Source organism: Nelusetta ayraudi, unplaced genomic scaffold, assembly GCF_046127955.1.
Source record: "Nelusetta ayraudi isolate G7.1 ecotype Tasmania unplaced genomic scaffold, CSIRO-AGI_Nayr_v1 ptg000041l, whole genome shotgun sequence".
Lineage (NCBI taxonomy): Eukaryota > Metazoa > Chordata > Actinopteri > Tetraodontiformes > Monacanthidae > Nelusetta > Nelusetta ayraudi.
In genome coordinates, this window is record NW_027466091.1 from 1,784,915 (window position 1) to 1,805,000 (window position 20,086).

The 20,086-nt window shown below is 48.3% G+C and overlaps 1 protein-coding gene across 1 annotated transcript in view; it reads left to right on the plus strand.

The window, feature by feature from the left end:
* tmem8b (transmembrane protein 8B) overlaps positions 1-20,086 on the plus strand; it is a 43,365-nt gene that overhangs the window by 15,438 nt on the left and 7,841 nt on the right. Inside the window, exons 6-11 of the mRNA XM_076033372.1 lie at positions 3,552-3,934; positions 10,190-10,286; positions 11,011-11,137; positions 13,907-14,049; positions 16,426-16,604; positions 17,659-17,805. Coding sequence (XP_075889487.1) covers positions 3,552-3,934; positions 10,190-10,286; positions 11,011-11,137; positions 13,907-14,049; positions 16,426-16,604; positions 17,659-17,805 — 1,076 coding nt within the window. The remainder of the gene's footprint in view (positions 1-3,551; positions 3,935-10,189; positions 10,287-11,010; positions 11,138-13,906; positions 14,050-16,425; positions 16,605-17,658; positions 17,806-20,086) is intronic.

Consider the following 20,086-nt stretch of genomic DNA (forward strand, 5'->3'; position numbering starts at 1 on the left):
AGCACCCCCCCCCCCCGGGAGAAGCAGACATGAGACTCCTACCAGGCCCAAACACAGCCAGTCGCAGGGCCTCACACGGAAGAACTCTGTGTAACACAATGACGATGAAATGGCACTGTTGTCGTCTGGAAGGTTTGTTAAGAGCGACGGAGAAAACACGAGCAGTCGTTTCTCCAGGACAATTACACACTCGGCTTTGTCAGGTGTGAACGTCCACGGCTTGTGGACGCGGTGGAGAGGAGCTGCAGGTTTGAGTGTTGAGTGCAAACTGCTCGTCCGCTGGGATTCTCTTTTATATCACCGGCACGACCTCCTCTCTGGGTTTATAGAGGGGGAGGAAAGCAAGAAGCCCGACCCCCTCCGACCCCCACCGTCAACAGCAGTGGTGCGGAGGAAAATGGCTCGCTGATGTCAGGGGTCAGAGGTCAGAAATGGGGCCGACTTCCTCTTAATGCGCCTTGAAAGGCTGCACGGGGACGCAGCACATAAAGAAATTCTCCTTTGGGCTGCGGTTTGCTGGGAAACGCTGACGGAACCATGAGACGTCTTTGTGTGGTCGTCTCATATGATTCCAACCAGGTGCTGAAGATCTACCAAGTCTGACTTTACTCATCCAGGTTCAATTTGACTCGGTTTATTGTGAGGTTGCATCACTAGGGAAGCAAGGTGGACGCATCTGGTGTTAGCAACATTAGCAAACACTCCCAGTTGTTTGTGTCGATAGTCAAATCACATCGCATCATACTCGTGGAAGAATCTCGGTTCAGGATAGAGAGAGAGAGAGATAGATAGAGAGAGAGAGATAGAGAGAGAGATAGAGATAGAGAGAGAGACAGAGATAGAGAGAGAGACAGAGATAGATAGAGAGATAGAGATAGAGAGAGAGACAGAGATAGATAGAGAGATAGTTTTTATATCTGCAAATGAGTCCACATGAGGTCGTTGGAATGGAGCCAACAGTTCCTACAAGACGGAGGCAGTTTGTGCGTTGGGGGAGGGGTGGTGGCACGGAGGTGTGGTGGCTGGGGTGGGGGGGTGAGTGGGGGGGGGGGCCTGGTGGGAGTGGATGGCGCTACAGACGGCGCTCAAGTGCTGCACGCTGGTTCTGGTTCTGGGACGGTGCCGAGCAGAGACGCTCCCTGTGTTCCACTCCAAGGTGGACGGCTTGCTAATCTGTGGGAAGCTGTACACACACACACACACACACACACACACACACACACACACACACACACACACACACACGCACACACACACACTCCCTCCGTTCCAACCCCCACCTCTCCGTTGGACACTGCATGGTACACTATGTCGCCATGGCAACGCCGTCACTAATTATTCAGCCCCGCCCCCCCTCCAGACTGCCAGGCAGATCTTACTTGACCTTTGGTGGATTTAAATTGAGCAGCACCTCGGGTTCAGGGAGCGTCTGGAGTGCTCACCTTTTATTGGTTATTGTTGTCATGAGCACTCTCTCTCTCTCTCTCTCTCTCTCTCTCTCTCTCTCTCTCTCTCTCTCTCTCTCTCTCTCGCTCCCCCGCAGACGTGCCCTTATTAGGGCTTAGCCGCCGCCGCCGCCGCCGCCGCTCGTGCGCGCCAGCCGGATGTGCAGGGAGCGGCGGAAGGAAAAAAAAAAAAAAAAAAAGAAATCTAGGCTGCGCATTAATATTTATTTATACTGAACAGTCACTGCAGGTGTTCTGCACTTGACGATGCGCCGTGGAAGTTATTTTTTTATTTACGCCGCGTGAAAAACTCAATTAAGGCCGTTCCAAAGCTGTTAAATGAATATATTTGAATTGTGTTTCCTTTTGAGTTTTTTTTTTTTTTTTCACACATTTTCGTGTGAAAATGAGAGATGATAAAAGACGAAAAAAGAACAGATGATTTTTGTGATTTTACAGCTTTTTTTTTTTTTTTCTGGTGTCAGCCAAAGTTGAATTTGCCTGGAGCGGCAGCAGCGGCAGGAGCAGCAGCAGCAGCAGCAGCGGCAGCGGCAGCAGCGGCAGCAGCAGCAGCACTGTTTGGCATGCCAGTATTTTTAGGAGGGCCTCAGCCGCCTTTGTGGACATCAAAATACTTCAAACCGCTGCAGAGACAACACTATGCAAAGGAGGCCCAGATTGAAAAGCCTTTGAAATGTCTTTTTTATTAATTTTTTTATTTTATCCTCCCTCTCGAGGACGAGGCCTGCATGCGACGCCGCTCCGCCAGTTAGCGGTGGCGGCGGGAATCGCTTTTGCGTTGAAGCGCCGCGCGTCGCAATTACGCTGAATCTGTGTCTCATTAAAGCCGGCGAGACGTCCTCGGTGTTTACACTGCGGCAGTGCTGGCCGAGGCGGTGGGGGGGGGGGGGGGGGTATTGATGGGGGATCATTGCTAATATTTGCTCTAAAGATTTAGTTTCCTTGCGCGAGCGAAACCAGCTGACTGGGGGTTATTGGCTGTGCGTTGGGAGCCGCTCCACATGTGGAACGCAGGGCTGGCGAAAGAGAGAAATGAATTGAATGGACTAATAAAATAAATTCATCGTGATTAATGGATTAATGGCTCCGGATTTGCATAGTTAACGGCGATTAATCGCGTTTTGCTTTGCACGTTTTTTTTTAATTTCCTTTATTTTCATACTCATGTCAAGCAATTGTTAGCGGGAACCACACGAGCACAAAGGAAGGATTTGCTGTTTCATCTTTTGTTTTGTTATGTCTTGGGAAACAGAGCATCGAGACCCACTTATTGCGTATGCATTTTGTTGAATGAGACGAAACAACGAGCGCTGCCGTGAATCCCAAAGCACGAACGCCAGCAGGGTGTTAAGAACACTTTCCTGTTCTTCAGTATGAACACAATGAACCACAAGGAAGAAAGGAAAGTGTATTTCAGTCCCGAGCCGAACCCACCAACCCACGGCTGGAGGACCTGACTATGGGTGAACGGAAGGGACAAAAAGCTTGTGATTGAAGCCTTGGAGTTCATCTCACACCTCTTTGACTTCCTTCTCCTCCTCCTCCTCTTCTTCCTCCTCCTGCTCCTACTCCTCCTACTTCTCTTCGTCTTCTTCATTCTCCTCCTGTTTCTCCTCCTCTCCTTCTTCCTTCTTCTCCTCCTTTTTCCTGTTCTTCCTCCTCCTGCTATTCCCCCTCCTCCTCCTCCTCCTCCTCTTCCTTCTCCTTTTCCTGTTATTCCTCCTCCTCCTCTTCCCCCTCCTCCACCTCTTCCTTCTTCTCCTTTTCCTGTTATTCCTCCTCCTCCACCTCTTCTTCCTCCTCCTCCTCCTCTTCCTTCTCCTCCTTTTCCTGTTATTCCTCCTCCTCCTCTTCCCCCTCCTCCACCTCTTCTTCCTGCTTCTCCTCCTCCTCTTCCTTCTTCTCCTTTTCCTGTTCTTCCTCCTCCTGTTCCTCCTCCTCCTCCTCAACCTCCTCTCCCTGCTGCTCCTCCTCCTCTTCCTTCTTCTCCTTTTCCTGTTCTTCCTCCTCCTGTTCTTCCTCCTCCTTGCCCTTCTCTTCCTGCTACTCCTCCTCCTCCTCTCCCCCTGCTCCTCCTGTCAACAGATTGCTCCAAGTCCGACCAGTCCAAGGACCAGTTGCCTCCCGGCTCCTCCATGAACATGCCTCAGTCTTTCGGGGCGGCGATGGGTTTCTCCCTGACGGAGACTCTGTCGGTGGCGGCGCTGCCCGGCCCGGCCCGCAACGACAGCCACCTGCGGGCCTCGGAGGACAGCGTGGTCTACCTCGCCCCGGCCAGCGACGCCAACCGCTGCTGGCCCATCCGCCCCACCCTGCGCAACGAGCTGGACACCTTCTCCGTGCACTTCTACGTCTTCTTCGGCCCCAACATCTCCATCCCGCCCGACCGGGCCGCCGTCTTCGCCGTCAACCTGATGCCCGTGCTGGACAGCGGGGGGGTCCTCAACATGGAGCTCAAGCTCAACATGGTGAGTCGGCCCCCATGAGATTCTGTCTGCTTTACAAACAAAGTTCCCGAAATTAGATTTTTTTTTTAAAACTCTTGCACCACATTTTTGTTTGTTTTCTTCTCCAAGGTGCTTAATGAAATGGATCATTGAAAAAAAAGAACATGTTCTGTTTTTCTTGCTGCCGCGTTCAGTGATGAGACAGAAATTCAGAAATCCGGCTTGAGACAGCTGGAAATCTTGCGCTTCGGGTTACCACAGTTTTCCTGCACCGGCCACGGTGACGTGAGATCAGGGCTCAGAGCCCGGCTCCCCCCTCGGGCAACACACACACACGCGCACACACACACACACACGCACGCACAAAATCAAATCAAGTGTATCTCACGGCAAAAAAAAAAAAAAATAGTTTTTGAAAATCGATTAAAATTTTTCCATTTGTCATTCTCTCAGTGGAAAATTGAACTGATAAGCAGGAGATGGACCCTCGATAACTGTTTAATTCATCGCCGCTCGACTTGAGTTAAAAGGAGAAAAGACAGAAACCAAATCCCTGCCTTAACTTTCAGCCTGTTTTACCTTGAACCTGTCTCAGTGCTCATTTGAGCAGCACAACATGCATTTTTTCTTAATTATTACAGCTATGGGACGTCAACCCGTACTTATGAATAAAAGAATGTGGACATCTTGTTTCTGTTGTGTCAGTAGTATACATCAGAAAGTCAAATCCATGTAAACCTTTCAGAAGTCCCTCTCTCCTGTGTGTGCAGAGTTTCGCATCTCTTGCTCATATCTCACTTAAAACAGCTTAAAAAAAAAAGCATCCTTTCATTCACAGTCAATAAATAAGTGGCCTTGGTTGTGCAACGTCAGCCGTTCCGGAATCGGCTTTTTACTTTGGGCATCCAGGTGTAACGAGGTATTTTGAAGCTCTCAGAAGCGACGCTGGCGGGACGGGTGAGTTCGATGGCCGGGGTTGAGGGAGCGCCGCGGTGAGGCCGGGCCAGGCCAGGCACAGGGAGGGAAATAATTGGGCGTCTGGTTCGAAAGCTCTGTCGCCTGCTAAATATGGATCCTTGTTCGGGCCACGTTTGACTCGTGTTTCTAATTGCCGAGCAAAAACCAACGGCGGCGGCGGCGGCGGCAGCAACAAATGGCAACAAATGTCTTTGTTGGGCCGTCCTTTTGGACGGCGCCGCCATTAGAAATTCACCTGCTGCTGCTGCTGCTGCTGCTGCAGGTCTGCGGGGAGCCGCGGAGCGACCGGCTGCCAGATGGACTTTTAAGCATTTTCTCCTCTTGTTTTTTTTTCATTTCTTTCCCCTTAATAGAAAGCGAGGCGGCCATGTGGGTTGAAAGGAAGCGGAGGAGGAGGCGTAAAAAGCCCCAACAAATATCTTTGATTGTGCTGTTCAAAGGAATATCCCTGACATTTTGAGAAATATGCTTCCTGGGAGGCAGATTCATATCACTTTTCACATCTCGGCATTCAGAGACGCTGTTGGTCGGGGATATTTTTAGCCCGCAGCACCTGTAGCTCAACGCTTCACAGAAAGGAACCGGAGAAACAAGTCGCCTGTCTTACAGCAAACATCCTGCGCCTCACATCTCCACACGTATACGTTCACATACGCTCACCGGCCGCTTTATGAGATGTAATGTTGTTGATGCAAACTGCTCATCAGCCAACCGCGTGGCGGCAACGCGACGCATTTAGACACGTCGAAGTGGTGAGGCGGCTCCAAGCGAGCGTCAGAACGGGAGGAAAGTGGATTTCAGGCACTTTGAAGGTTTGATTTGTTGGTACCAATGGAGAGAAAAAAAATAATGCTGCATTTCTCATTTTTCTAAAAACAGTTTTTGGAGCTGCTCTGCTGGTTCCTCTGTTTTTCCAGCCTTTTGTAACAAGCTGAGCCAAGCCATCTGAAACCAGCCAGAAAGAACAAAACAAACAAACCTTTATCCAAATTTGCCAACCAACGCTGAAACCGAGCAACGCAATATGCTGCATGTTTTATGCAGTGTACATTTTTCACAGAGTAATTAGAGGCTTGTCTATTATGTTCCCGCCGGGCTGTGGCGGCGGAGGCGGAGGCGGAGGCGGGTCGGGGCTACGGCAGGACGCCGTCTCCTCACAGGAGGATCATGGGTAGTCTGAAATGTCACGGCGGGTTCAGCGAGGAGCTCGGCCAGCCTACACAAGTCAATATTATATTCTGCTTCATACCTGTGGAATAGTTTGAGCAGATGGAGGACTTTGATTTTCCTACAAGCTGTGAGTCAGAGTTCAGAGAGAGAGAGAGAGAGAGAGAGAGAGAGAGAGAGAGAGAGAGAGAGAGAGGCTGATTGCCCCTAAGTGCTGATCTCTCCCGTTACTGTCTGGAGGGGGGGCAGTCAGCCCCTGTCAGAGGGGGCGCTGTGGCACTCTTGCAGGGCATTGCAGTCTTTCTTCAGTCTGTAGAAGAAGTGCACAGGCGGCACTTTGGTACTTTAATTGTTCCACTACAGCTTTTTTTCCCTGCCGTCAAATCAAGTTGAGAGCTGCAACAGAAAACAAGGTTTTGAAGCAGCGTGTTTTCTTCTTTGTAGGAGAGACGTGTTTGGGTTTGTTTGCTTGTTATACCCTTTGGGGTGGAGGGGGGAGGCGGAGGTGTGTGTGTGTGTGTGTGTGTGTGTGTGTGTGTGTGTGTGTGTGTGTGTGTGTGTGTGTGTGTGTGTGTGGGGAGACGGGGCTTTGAAATGAAATTACAAAGTTTTGTGCCGACTCATGAGTGTAGTTGAAGGTGAAGTTCACACTGGAAATGTTATCGAACTTTCAGCTCAGTCAGTGGCTGAGTTTCCATGACAGTTTCTCAGCAAAATATAAAGAGACATTTATAACATTTCTGCAAAGCACAATTACATATACAAAATAGAATTTCCACTGAATGGTGCGAAGCGCACAAGCCGTAATTCTCCTAAAATCTCGAAAATCTCGGACGAGATTGTAGGAGACTTTTGTTGGCTGACGAAATCAAGACATTTATGGTAAAAAAAAAATTGAATTGCATACTTTTGTAATAATTTAGACTTAGAGTTCATTTTGCGAAATCACTCTATTTGATTTCCTCATTGATACGTTTTCAAACTTTTGGAATTTTCCTGGAAAATAATAGAGCTCAATTCCAGACAACGGCAGAAATTCTTTGTTGTTTTCGTCTTTAAAAAAAAAATAAAAAATAAAATATATATATATATATATTTTTTTTTTTGCACATTTGCATATTTTTGCATATATGCATATTTTTTCCTATATGCATATATATATTGGAAAAGTCTGCAACAGTCATTTTTTTTTCAAACTGGCTTGAAAAACAAATAGATTGTGTTTATGGTTTCACTTCTGTTCCTCTTCACATCCTCTTGGCGCAGCTTTTTTTTCTCTTTTTTTTTTTTTGTTCTGGAGTGCCGTGGGCAAAAAAAAAAAAAAAAAAAAAAATTAGCATCACAAAAGCCAGATGGGCACGCAGCGCTGACAAAGCGGCGTTGATCAAATAATATTTGTCGCGGCACCGTCTCTGCGCCCTGGCTGGATGCTGCGCCCTGCTGCCGCTGCTCTCTGAAGATGTTTACTCTGAAGTTTGTGTGTTTAATCCAGTCATTAACCTTTCGCACGGCGCCGTCGGGGAGATCGCACCCCTGATTGAATTACGCCCAGGCGCCTCCCAGCCAACAGCTGCAGCTAATGTGTCAGGCATATGAATCACAATATTAAGTGTGATGAATAAGCGTAAAGCGTTTTACAACGTGCTTTTACACCTTTGCACAGCAAAACGCGCAGAGGAAAAAAAAAAAAGCGACGCGTGGACGTAAAGCGGGCGCTAAAAAAGATGAAGAATGCACGGCTCTCAGGGTCCAGGGAAGTATTTTAGAAAAAATGATCAACTTTTCTTTCAAGACGAGTGGAGCAGTGGCGTCCAGCCCAAGGGGAGGCACGGCCACTGGAGATCCAGACTTCAGACTTATCAATAGCGTCTTGCAGGGCTCGTGAGGCTCCTCGGAGCAGACAGCACGGCAGACTGAAGAGGGATCAAACCGCTAACTCAGCGCTAAATCTGCAAGTTGGAGGCATCTTGTTCCTTAAGTGGATCTGCTGTCCTCGCCCAATGAGTTTGAACACGTCGTGACATACGGGAGCGTTTTAAACTGTCAAAGCCAAGATGATATTAAGGATTCTGCTGCTGCTGCTGCTACTGCTGCTGCTGCCTTCAAGCTGACTTGAAAAGGATTTGTGTCACAAAACTGGGGGGGGGGGGGACACAGCGAGACCTGCGATGATCAAGGGTGCACAAAGTTGCCAGAATGGTTCTCTCAGGACCACGCATAACAGTTTTGGGTAAACACTTCTCCGGCTCCTGGAACTCATTTTAGATTTTTTTATTTATTTTTAACTCTAATCTTCTTAGTAGTTGCCAGAATCCATCACGTGGACCCCGGTGATGCTCTGACTTTTTGAGGGCCTCCCTCTGAGTGCACTCCCAACTTTATTCCCCCTGAAACTTGGACTTTGGAAACATTTCCTACATCATGCCAAATTCACTTACCAGCGTTTTCCCAACAGTAGTTCTGGAAACAGGCCATCTGTGATGTCACAAAGGGCGCAAAACAAATGCAGATCGCAACGCTCCAAACAGCGTTCAGGCCACCGCGTGCTATACAGCGTAGCATCAGTTTTGGCGGGAAGCCAAAACTGAGGGTTTTTAGGGTGAGGGTGTAAACAGGGGGCTAGATGTGCTGTTTTTCAGAGAGTTTTAATTGGTGGTTCATCATAAAACTTGATGATCATCTCAAAAGACAGATAGCGAAAACGACTCCAACGACTCGTGTGTTGGCTTGCTGCTAAATCTGAGCATTTTGTAAAAGGCTAAAAAAAAAAAAAAGAAAAAAAGGGCTAAATATGCTGCTTTTCACAAAAGTGATTTCCCCAAAGCTAATCATCAAGCCGTGACTTCGGCCGACGATGTGAAAATTGGTGCCAGTGCGAGTTCTTTAAAGCGTCAACGCGAGCCGCTTCATGGAGGCGGTCGGAGCAGAAAGGCCACATCCCACCTCGTCTCCCTCAGACTGCCGGGGAAGAAGTGGGGGCGGGGAGCGAGTGGCTGGGCGGAGTCGGGGAGGAGGAAGCTGTCTCGGAAGTGCCGGTGGGCGTGACGGAGTCCCGCCACGGGTGGAGGGAAAAAAAGGGGGCCAGATGGCGAAGTCAGGAAGCCTGAAATCACAGCACCTGGCAGAGTGTTTGTCGAGTCACCGCATTAATCAGCGGCGCCGCCAAGTCCTCGCGCTCGCTCGCTCCCTCACTCAGCTCAGCTCAGCTCAGCTCAGCTCGTCGTGCGCCTGGCGGCCGCAGAGACATCTGATTTATTCAGGAAATAATTGCCCAAAAACTTTCTCTTCCACTAAACATGTTCCCCCGCAGACACACACAACACATTTAGTCGCAGTGCTGGGATTTATATGTGGATTATAGATATATGTATGTATATGTGTATATATATATACATATATATGTATACGTATATACATATATATACATATATGCACATGTATGTATATATATAATTATATATATATGTACATATATATATGTATATATACATATATATATATATATATGTGTGTATATATATATATATGTATATATATATATATATATATATATATATATATATATGTATATATATATATATGTATATATATATATATATATATATATATATATATATATATATATATATATATATATTATATACATATATTTAAAATTTCCACTGGCTCCTTGGACTGGCAGTTTTTGTAACCAAGCGAGACAGTTATGGCCCCCCCGCTCTCCCGGCAGCCCTGAAAAGATGAACCTGTCCTGTGGGATATCGTCCCAGTTTATAACTTCACGGCCGACTGCACCGCTGCAACTGCGGGTGGCATTTCCACCGCTGCTGCTGCTGTTCTCCTTCCGAAATGAGGCAATTTGTCGAAGCGCACGCATCCCCATCCCCCTCTCCCCCCCGGATCTCTTATCTTAACGTGTCAGCCTGTTGGTGTGTAGTTGATGCATTTAAGGAGATGAAGTGCCGCTTCCCACCATCAGGTGGCCTGGGGGGAGAGAGCACTTCCGTCTGATTGGCCGCAGCGTTTATTTATTCATTTATTAAGTTTTGAAGAGCTGAGGTTGTGATGACCGAGAGCCGGACGGATGAGTGACATTTCTTGTGTCCCCCCCCCCCCCCTCCCACGCCACAGTCGACGCTGAAGGGAGCCAACGTGACGGTGCTGGGCTGCCTGAACCACGGGATGCCTCTCTTCCAGCTGGAGAACTCCTCGCTGAGATGCGAGTCGGGTGGGTCGAATTCTTTTCCCCTTGTTTCTTCCTCCCTTCAATACGTTGCGAGCAGCAACGCGCCGTCAATGATTGCAACACCGTAGCAATCTGGAGGGTTCGGCTTTTGTGTCGTCAAAGATCAGGTCCAATATGAAACAGGCGTCGCTCCGCCAATTATTTCCTGCTCATTGCAGCTTGTGTTTTGTGTGAGCCAGACTCACAGCGTCTTCACACTCACAGCGTCTCTCCTCGTGAATAATCACAACTGCTTCTCGTGTGTCTCTGTAATTACAACCCATCACCGACACCATGCTCAGGGATACAGACCAAGTTTTTTTCAGGAGTTGATTTTCAGACATCAGCTGCAAGAGCTGCAGGTTCTTCTTCTCCTTCTTCTTCTCCTTCTTCTTCTCCTTCTCCTTCTTCTCCTTCTTCTCCTCCTTCTTCTTCTCCTCCTTCTCCTTCTCCTTCTTCTTCTTCTCCTTCTCCTTCTCCTTCTTCTTCTTCTCCTTCTTCTTCTCCTTCTTCTTCTTCTATTGAATGGAAATGAGAGCGGCAAATAAATGTTATTTTTCAAAAATAAAAAAAATAAAAAAATCTTCTTCTTCTTCCACGCTGTTTGGTTTGCACCCATCCCTCCCTCTCCTTCTCCTTCTTCTTCTTCTCCTCCTTCTCCTTCTCCTCCTTCTCCTCCTTCTCCTCCTTCTTCTCCTTCTTCTTATTGTCCCTTCTGCTCCTGCAGAGTCAGTGGCCGGCTTCTTCCTCTCCGTCAACTCCTCGGCCAACATCACCAAGCTGAGGATCCCCTACCCGCAGACGGGCACCTGGTACCTCAGCCTGCGCTCCCTCTGTGCCTCCGGTCAACAAGGGTGAGACTCGCCGCTCTCTTCCCCTCTTGCACTGCGCTCTTCCTCTTTTCTCTCTCGTTTCCTCAGATCTCGCCGCCAGCAGAGAGCCGGTTCGTGATACCCAGCAGATTCAGCTGGTTAAAACAAACAAACAAACAAACAAACAAAGAAATAATAATAAAATATACAGGAAGAAGCCGAGGAAGTGGTCCACAGAAAAAGAAAGCGTGCCCCTCGTCTCTGCGTGGCGGCTCCTGCTTTATTAACCAGAGTGAATAATTCAGTGGCGTAATGAAGACGGCGTGCTCGCTGTTTAACCAGAGCAGCCTCCCGTATGCAGCCACATCCTCTCCCATCTGCCACAGTAATTTGGTGTTGGCTTCATCGGCGTGCCTCCGAGGAGCACCAGCATACGACTTGGACCAGGGCAAGATTATGAGGTTTAAAAAGCAGATTTCTCATTTTCAAGTCGTGCGTGTTTGGTAATTTTCACGCAAGGATCAAAGAAACAGGGCGCGGAATCAAACGCTGGCTTCAGCCACTGAGAATTACTTTCATCTATTTGTTCAATATCGCAACTTGACATTCTTGTAAAACGAGACGTATCAACTTTTTCTAATCCCTCTTTTTTTCCCCCTCCTGTTTTTATTTGTTTCTTTTTCTGACAATTGAAGGCACCTGAAGTGGTTTTTCACTCTTTCACACTGAGCCGAGCCACGGCAGGTGACCGCGGCACACACACACACACACACTGGAGGATATCTTCTCATCACCGTTGTCCTCTCCACCTTCCTGCGCAGTTTAATCCTCTGATGAATGCTATAATTACACAGTCCTTCACCGAGGGGTTGTTATCACTCACCGTGAAAAATGTCGGCGGCAGAAAATGGGGGTTGGGGGGGGATAATGTTCCCACTTCGCCGCCTGACGCAATATTTTTTCACTATTAGCGATTCAGCAGATTGAGCTGTTTTCCAAACCTTTAATGACACGGAAATGTGGACAGAATGGAATTAGGCCCAGGGTTTCTTTTTTTTTTGTGTGTGTGTGTGTGTGTGTGTGTGTGTGTGTGTGTGTGTGTGTGTGTGTGTTTCTCGCTCTCTCTCTCTCTCTCTCTCTCTCTCCCTGTCACGCAGGCCACTGGGGGCTTCCCCATGAATTTGAATAACAAATAATAACAGATGGTGTGGGACACGGTCTCATCCTCACACGAGAGCGCTGCTGAAGTGCGGCGGTGTTCGGGAGCGGCCGCAGAGCCGCGTCTCACACTTCCAAACAATAAAAGCTTTAATCTGAGGGGAAGCGACGCCGCGCAAAACTACACGTCACTCTTCAGGGCTGCAAAATGGACGGCTGCCATTTAAAAGGCCCAGTGTTGTTGTGCTAAACTCAACCACCAGTTGTCAGTCAGTGAGTCTCTACTCTGACAACCTCGTTGGCAAGCAGGTTGCTGACCACGCCCCCGCGACTGCTCGCTCTCTGTTCCGAGGCTACGTTAACTCGTCCCTTTGAGCTGGAAGCTAAAACTAAACATTCCAGCAGGAGGTTGTAAACAGAGGGCTAAGTATGCTGTTTCTGAAAAGCTACAGTTGTTTGGGGTGATGAATTAAAAAAAAAAAAAATAAATCATTGAGAATCTTGGAAAAAAGAGCAGACAATAGAGTTGGTAATAATATCAGGCCCTTAAATAAGATTATTGGGAAGATAAACACAGCGAGTCGAGTCGAGTCGAGTCGCTCAGCAGTTTGCAACCCTGTGCTAAAGCACAGCCGGGGAGCCTAAATGAGATGCTTAATGATTGGTGAACCCTCACTGCGGAACATCAGCTTCCTCGTTGATCTTTCACAAACGTAACATGCGGAAAATTACTTCCATAATTGCTTTATGAATGCGCAGCGTGGTCGCTGCACAACAACCCCGCATCCGGAGTCTCCGCCTCCTCGCCTGCGCTGCAGCGCCTCGGCTCGGCCTGAGACGGTGAAGATCAGTCGGTCGCTGGTTGACCCCACGCAACCGTCGTCCTGTGGCAGCTCTGCGTGTCCGTCAGTCAACGCATCGATCGCATGAAGTTCAATCCGTTGGGTTTATTGCTTCCACATTGGAAATCTGTTGAATATTCATCGACAGCCAGAGGTGCTCAGAGTGCTGGGCTGGAGGTCACTGAAGAAAAGGATGGATACTTGTGTCAAAAAACACTCTTTCAACACTGAAATGACAAACTCATTAACTCAAGTACACGTTGGAAAGTGTAGCTTCTGAAATGTACTTTATTAAAGAAGTTTAAAAAAAAAAAAAAAACTTTTTTTGGCATTAATAAAATAATAAATTTGTTCATCATTTTGCAAAAATGAAAAAGTTGTGAGAAAACAATCTGAACTGAACTGAGTTTGATTCTAACAGCTGTGGTGCTTTTAGTTTCCGTTTTCCTTTTTGTCTTTTTCCACCGCAGAAGAATCATCAGTGATGATTATCACCAGTGAGACATTATGGGATGTCGATGCTTTTCATAACGACAGCCAATCTTAGCATATTTATCTTCAATGTAAGAAGTACAAAGTGCATAGACGTGTGTACACAAGTAGAGAGTAAAAGTAAAAAGTCATGAGGAGAAGAAATACTCAAGTATGTACAGATACCTGAAAAATACCACCACACTACTTAAGTACGGTAACAAAGTATTTGTACTTTGTTGAACAACCAAGCGGCTAATGAGTTGTTGAAACGTATGCCTTCCCTTCACTCGCCTCCATCTCATCCTCCTCTTTTCTCCGCCTCTTTTTCTCCCCCCAGATTCCAGCCGTGCACCAACGTCACGGCCGAGGTGTACATGCGCTCCTACCTGACGCCGTGCATCAACGACTGCGGGACGTACGGACAGTGCAAGCTGCTGCGCACCAACAACTACCTTTATGCTGCGTGTGAATGCAAAGCAGGTGGGAGCCGGCGGGTCCGCTGTCTTACCTTGTTGGTCGATGGGATGACAAAAAAAATTAAAAAAAAGAACAAAACTAAATGTGTTGAGGTGGGATTTAAATGAGAGCCACTTCCACTTCATTATTAAGAGAGAGAGAGAGAGAGAAAAAATGCAATCAAACCCGCTAATCCACTCGTTGTTTTGTTAGCCAGACACCAAACGCAGCGTGACGTCGGCTGGGAGAGGAGGGAGGACCGAGCGCCTGTCGCGTCCGCTCCCTAATCCCACCGGGCGGTAATTGGTTATTAATAATTAGTACAAAAACAACAACAACAACAACAACAAAAAAACATGACAGATAATTGAAAGTGGTTTTTAGGTTTGAAACAGGATAAAACTTTCTGTGAGGAAATGAGGACGACGTAGCTTCTCCTGCTGCTGCTGCTGCTGCTGCTGCTGCTGCTGCTGCTGCTGCTGCCGCTGCTGCTGCTGCTGCTGCTGCTGCTCCAGCTTCTCCAGCTGCTGCTCCAGCTTCTCCAGCTGCTGACGCTGCTGCTGCTGCTGCTGCTGCCGCTGCTGCTGCTGCTGCTGCTGCTGCTGCTGCTGCTGCCGCTGCTGCTGCTGCTGCTGCTGCGCAGAATTTTAATTTAGCCAAAAAAAAAAGAATTGTGTGCAGTTTGGTGAGGCGAAACTGGTAGAGGGCGGGTGGCACAGGTCATGATGGGGGCGTGAACTGGGGGCACGGTGATTAAAGGGACACGTGCGGCCGTCCAGCGACTCATGCCGTTAATCTTCCACCATGAGCTGTTTTGATAAGACAGTAGAACAGGCTCTTAATTAGGAACAGCCTTTCAATAAAAGATAAGCTTATGAAACTAAACAAAGCACGTCCTCTGAGGCTTCTTTAAAATCCTGCCTTTGATCCTCCTCCTTTTGCTTTTTTCTCTTCCTCTCCCTGAGCCGCTTTCCTTTCTCCTCGCTTTAACGCACCGTATGTGTGACTGCTCGCCGGCCGTCTCGCACTCGTCGCCCTTGGCCTGTATAACGCACAAACAAAGCAGACAACAGTGAATATTTACACTGTCTCAAGGTCAGGCAGACACCTTAAGAGGGGGAAGAGGGGGCGCGGCTTGACAACACAAGGCGCCAGAGCTCTTTACAGCCACACCTCCTGAATCGCAGCGACTCGTGATCAGAAATCTCACTCATCCGTCTTCAGCGCCAGACAGTGTTTCATAACCACTCAGGTTGTTGAGGGTGGGAGGAGAGTACCATAGACAACACAGGAGAAGACTGCTGCTGCCTCCGGTTTGCGTTAAACGCTGGGTAGCGGCTAAAGCAATTAGCTGAGACGTTGCTAGGGTTGGATTTCTATCAGAGGTGGGCGGCATTTTCAAAGCAGAACATTAAAGCGGTCGTGAAGGTTTACACCGTCCTACTGTAGAAAGTCCAGAGCGGTCACGATTGCCTCCTGTTGCTTGTCCTTGACGCTAATAGGAAATGACAAGCTGGTGAAGCTCGCAGGAAGACACCTGATTGGAGCCGCTTGAACGTGACAGAAGGAAGGTTCGCTCTTTGCCAAATGAAGACGTGACACAGGAGATGTTCCCCCAGCCGTGCTCTGTGTGCTCAGAATCATTCAGTATATAGAATAGAACCGGACGGGATCTTTTATCATTTTGTCCCTCGAAACAATCTATGTGTTTGCATGTCATTTGGTACGGTCGGACGGTAAAGACGTCCTCTGAACTGGGCTTTTGCTTTGGCAGTTCAGCCAAACTAATTGTGGGAGAAACGACACTCAGGGCCGGCATGAAACTTATGTTGCAGAACTGATGCACCAGTGGACGGTGATTTGGCTGAAATGCAAGACTGCGAGATAATGTGGGCTAATGGTGCTGATCCAGGTCATGACCTCAAGTCTGTTGTGCTATCAGAACAAGAGGCTACTAATTATAAAAAAAAAACACCTACAATGAACTTTGTTTGGAATCTTTTATGTGAGTTTTCCACATTGGGAATTGTGACGGTATTCAGTTGGTTTGAATAAAACTTGGAATATGAAAAAAATGAATTATATTAAAAAACATCGACCAATGACAAGAGAGCAACCGAGACAATGGGAGACAGAGTGGCCGTCATCAGCTGGTGGCTAACAGCTGCTTTCATGTGGAGTTTAGACAAACACACGTGTGCGTGCCCTCTTCCTCTGGTGGGAAACACACCGAGCACTGCTCACACAAGCTGAGCTGAGCACACACACATCCACTTGCCCCATTTTGAAAATGTATCGAAACAATGATCTTTTTTCTTTTTTCTTTTTTTTTTTTTTTAAATGAGCGTCACAGTGCACTGACCGTGTGTTGTATTTTGTGTGTGTGTGTGTGTGTGTTAGGCTGGGAAGGCTGGGGCTGCACGGACAACTCGGAGGCCTACTCCTACAGCTTCCAGCTGCTCTCCACCCTGCTGCTCTGCCTCAGTAACCTCATGTTTGTGCCTCCCGTGGCCATCGCCATCCGGAGCCACTACCTGCTGGAGGCCTCGGTCTACATCTTCACCATGTTCTTCTCCACGGTGAGCCGGGGTCAGAGGTCACAATGGGGCAGACTGGGTTGGAGGGATAGGCAATAGGGACTCAAACCGCCACTGGTCGCAACCAGTGTCTCTGAAGGCACAAGACGTCCAACCATGATGCAATGTGTGTTCTAAAGTGAAGCCTACGCTTCTGATTGGTGCTCCTGTCAAGTTCAGAATTGCAGCGCCCCCTACCACTCGCCTGCCGCTTGAATTGTCTCGCTCTGGATTTTTTTTTTTTTTCTTTTTCTTTTTCTTTTCTCGAAGTTTCAGCAACAGCAATGTCCATTAAAAACAATATTTCGGGCAGATATCAGGAAAGTGCGCACATATAGTCGTCCACTGCAAATGTCTGCCTGCAGTGCCCTCAAGATGTTGTCGACTTCCAAATTGTCCGTGTGGAACCTCATGACGCATCTGTTCCGACCACTGCTGGCAGCCGAGCACCGTCGCTTTTAAACAGCTGAGAACCTTTATTGAAACTTTAGAAAAGCAATCAACATGTAATCAAATGTATTTAGTTGCATTACTCTAATAAAGCAATTGAAATAGCTGCACTAGTAGTTACTAATAGTTAGCACTACTATTACAATTTCAATAGGGTGTATTGTAATTGTAACCAATTTGCAAAGTCATCTTGCTAACACTGCGTGCATCAGAGACGGTGGAGAGGCTCAACCTGGCAACCTGGCAACCTGGCAACCCAACACCAGAAACTTCACAGTCTCCCTGCGCTGCCGACACTTGTGTTGTGTTGTGTTGTGTTGTGGATGCAACACTTCACAAAATGAAGCAATATGACTTTCTGCATTTAAAAAAAAAAAAAGAGAGAATCACAAGATAGAAGATTCAATCGCTGTGTTCGCGTGGTGCCTGCAGATCCACAAACATTCGCATCATGCTGGAGATTCTATTTCTGTGTTGGGCGAACGCACTCGCTTGTCTTTGTGTTGCTTTTTTTTTTTGTCTTTTTTTTTTTCCCCACTGCGGGCTGTGAGGGAGGTGTATCGATCCGCCTGTGACCGCTGGCTGCGTGGCTCCTCTCCTCCCTCAGTTCTACCATGCGTGCGACCAGCCGGGCATCGTGGTCTTTTGCATCATGGAGTACGACGTCCTGCAGTTCTGCGACTTCCTGGGCTCCCTGATGTCAGTGTGGGTCACCGTCATCGCCATGGCCAGGCTCAAGTCCATCATCAAGCAGGTAGGACACCCGCTGCGACCCGCTCGCCCTCCGATGATGCGCCCGGCGGGATGGGGGGCGGGATGGGGGGAGGCGTCACAGCCGCTTTTGTCCCGTCGGCCCCGACCGACCGTTTTTCCTCCCCACTTACGCCACAAGCGCGCAGGGCTGGCGGGAGGTCGAGTGCCTCCCGTTCCACTGCGGGGAACCGGAGTGGATTTGCGAGTGGCGGTGTAATTTCCACCTGCAGTGCTATTAAAATGTCAGCGGGTTGTAAAAAATCCCCCTTTTTAGTGCATACATGACCCAGCTTAAAGGGGCCGCCTGACACAAGCGCAGCTAACGCCGCTAAGACTGCGATCATTACACTGTTGCTCAGTGCACCACATTAAAGGTCCTCTATCATAGCCGCTGTCAGAGCTCCACTTTATTTCACTTTACTTTCCAGCAGAGCCACTTTGAGATGATTTTTTTATTTTTTTATTTTTTTAAATAAAATAAAACGCCGCTAGTTTGAGTTTAGCGTCCTGCTAAAAACCGATGCTTGGTTGTTGGACCTTCCACAAGAGCGAGGTTGCCAGAGGACAGAAGAAACAAACCAGCAGGGGGGGTCGCCACAGACGGGGGAGAAGAATCGCTGCCCTCTGTGGCATCACAAGGGGCTTATTTTGAAGCTACCTTATTAAGGGGCTCCTTTTTGAAAAGGGGAGAGAAAAGAGGAAGTACACTGTTGTCAGTGTCAATGTTTACATGCAAGTGTGTGTTACATGGATATACATATATATATTATGCACAAACGTACATAGTGTATTTATACACACACACACACACACACACACACACACACACACACACACGAGTCCAGTGTGCATTTAATGAACATTATTAAACAGAAATGAATGCATATCCTATACACAATTATTGAAACTCACAGACCCCATTCTAATTTTAAGCAGACATAAACGGAAATAAATGAATACACATACTATAAATAAATGAATTTCATGTACTTTGTACGTATGATACAAGCACTGAATCAACACTGAGTTGTTACTGCAGCAATCCAAAGTTCCCCAGACGTCCAGACGAGCCGTTCTATTAATAGCACGTAATGATTTCATCGCTGCTCCACTTCATTAGCTCTCTCCCTACCTTTACGGCTGCTTAACAGCACATTAGTGCAGCCACAGTCAAGCGCGGCCGATGTCACTGGAAGCGCTCTGATTGGACGACGCTCCCAGTCGCGGAACGAGGACGAATGGACGCGCAAGGCCGAGCGCCGGTCTTAAAGCGGCGGCCGCGGGCGGCGCCTGGAGGCGGAGCGTCTCTTGACCAGAGAGCTCCTCCTCCGTCCTCTGGCAGCAGCTCGCCTCAGACATGGAGATAATCCTTCCAGCCAGCAGGGACGTGAGGGCTGAGAGGCAGAGCTGTGACGGAGCGCTGAAAACAAGCGTTCAATACCTCTCACTTTAAGTGAGAGTGCAAAATGAAAATATCAATGTCTGTTCTTTGTTCTCGGAGGGAAACGCACAGAGCGAGCAGGCGAACAGGTGCACCTTCTCCCCGGGTCACCGCCTGGCAGGCTCGCCAAGAAGCAGCCTCGGCAGGAGTGCGCGTGTGCGTGTAAAGTGAGTGAGTGTGCGTCAACTCGGAGAGGGGAAGTGGGCGGGGCGGTGGAAGGAGAAGGAGCCCCGTGAACATCTGCTGTCCTCTGGAGTTTTTCATTTTTGCTGAGCGCTGCAAGTACACGATCACCAATCAAGCCGCACATGTCAGGACTAGCAAGTGGAAATGTGCTCGCAAGTGTGTGTGTGTGTGTGTGTGTTTGTTTGCACTCGCTCACACACACACACACACACACAAGCAAGTACACAGACAAACACGCAGCAGCAGCAGCAGCAGCAGCAGCAGCAGGAGGAGGAGGAGGAGGTTCAAGGAGCGAGAGCTGCAGTCTGTCTAATTAAACTTGTTGAATGTAATTGCACCGGATTCTCCTCAATCCTCTCTGAGTGCAATCACGGCGGAGATTTCAATTTCCAAACCTGGCACGTCCGTCTTGCCAACCTCCAGTAGAGGGTGTTTGGATCAGTGGGTCCCATCAGGCTGGTCCGCAGCCGCGCAGAGCAGCGCCAGGAAGGAGGAGCTGCTACCAGCCGCTTGTCACCGCATCCGTGCACGTTTCACTGGCATTTCCTTATCAGAGCTGGAGGCCTGCGCACATTAAAGAGCACTTTGGTCATTTCTGAGGGCCGAGCCACAGTGCAGTGACTTGAGACTAATGTCAGTCATTAACGAGAGAGAG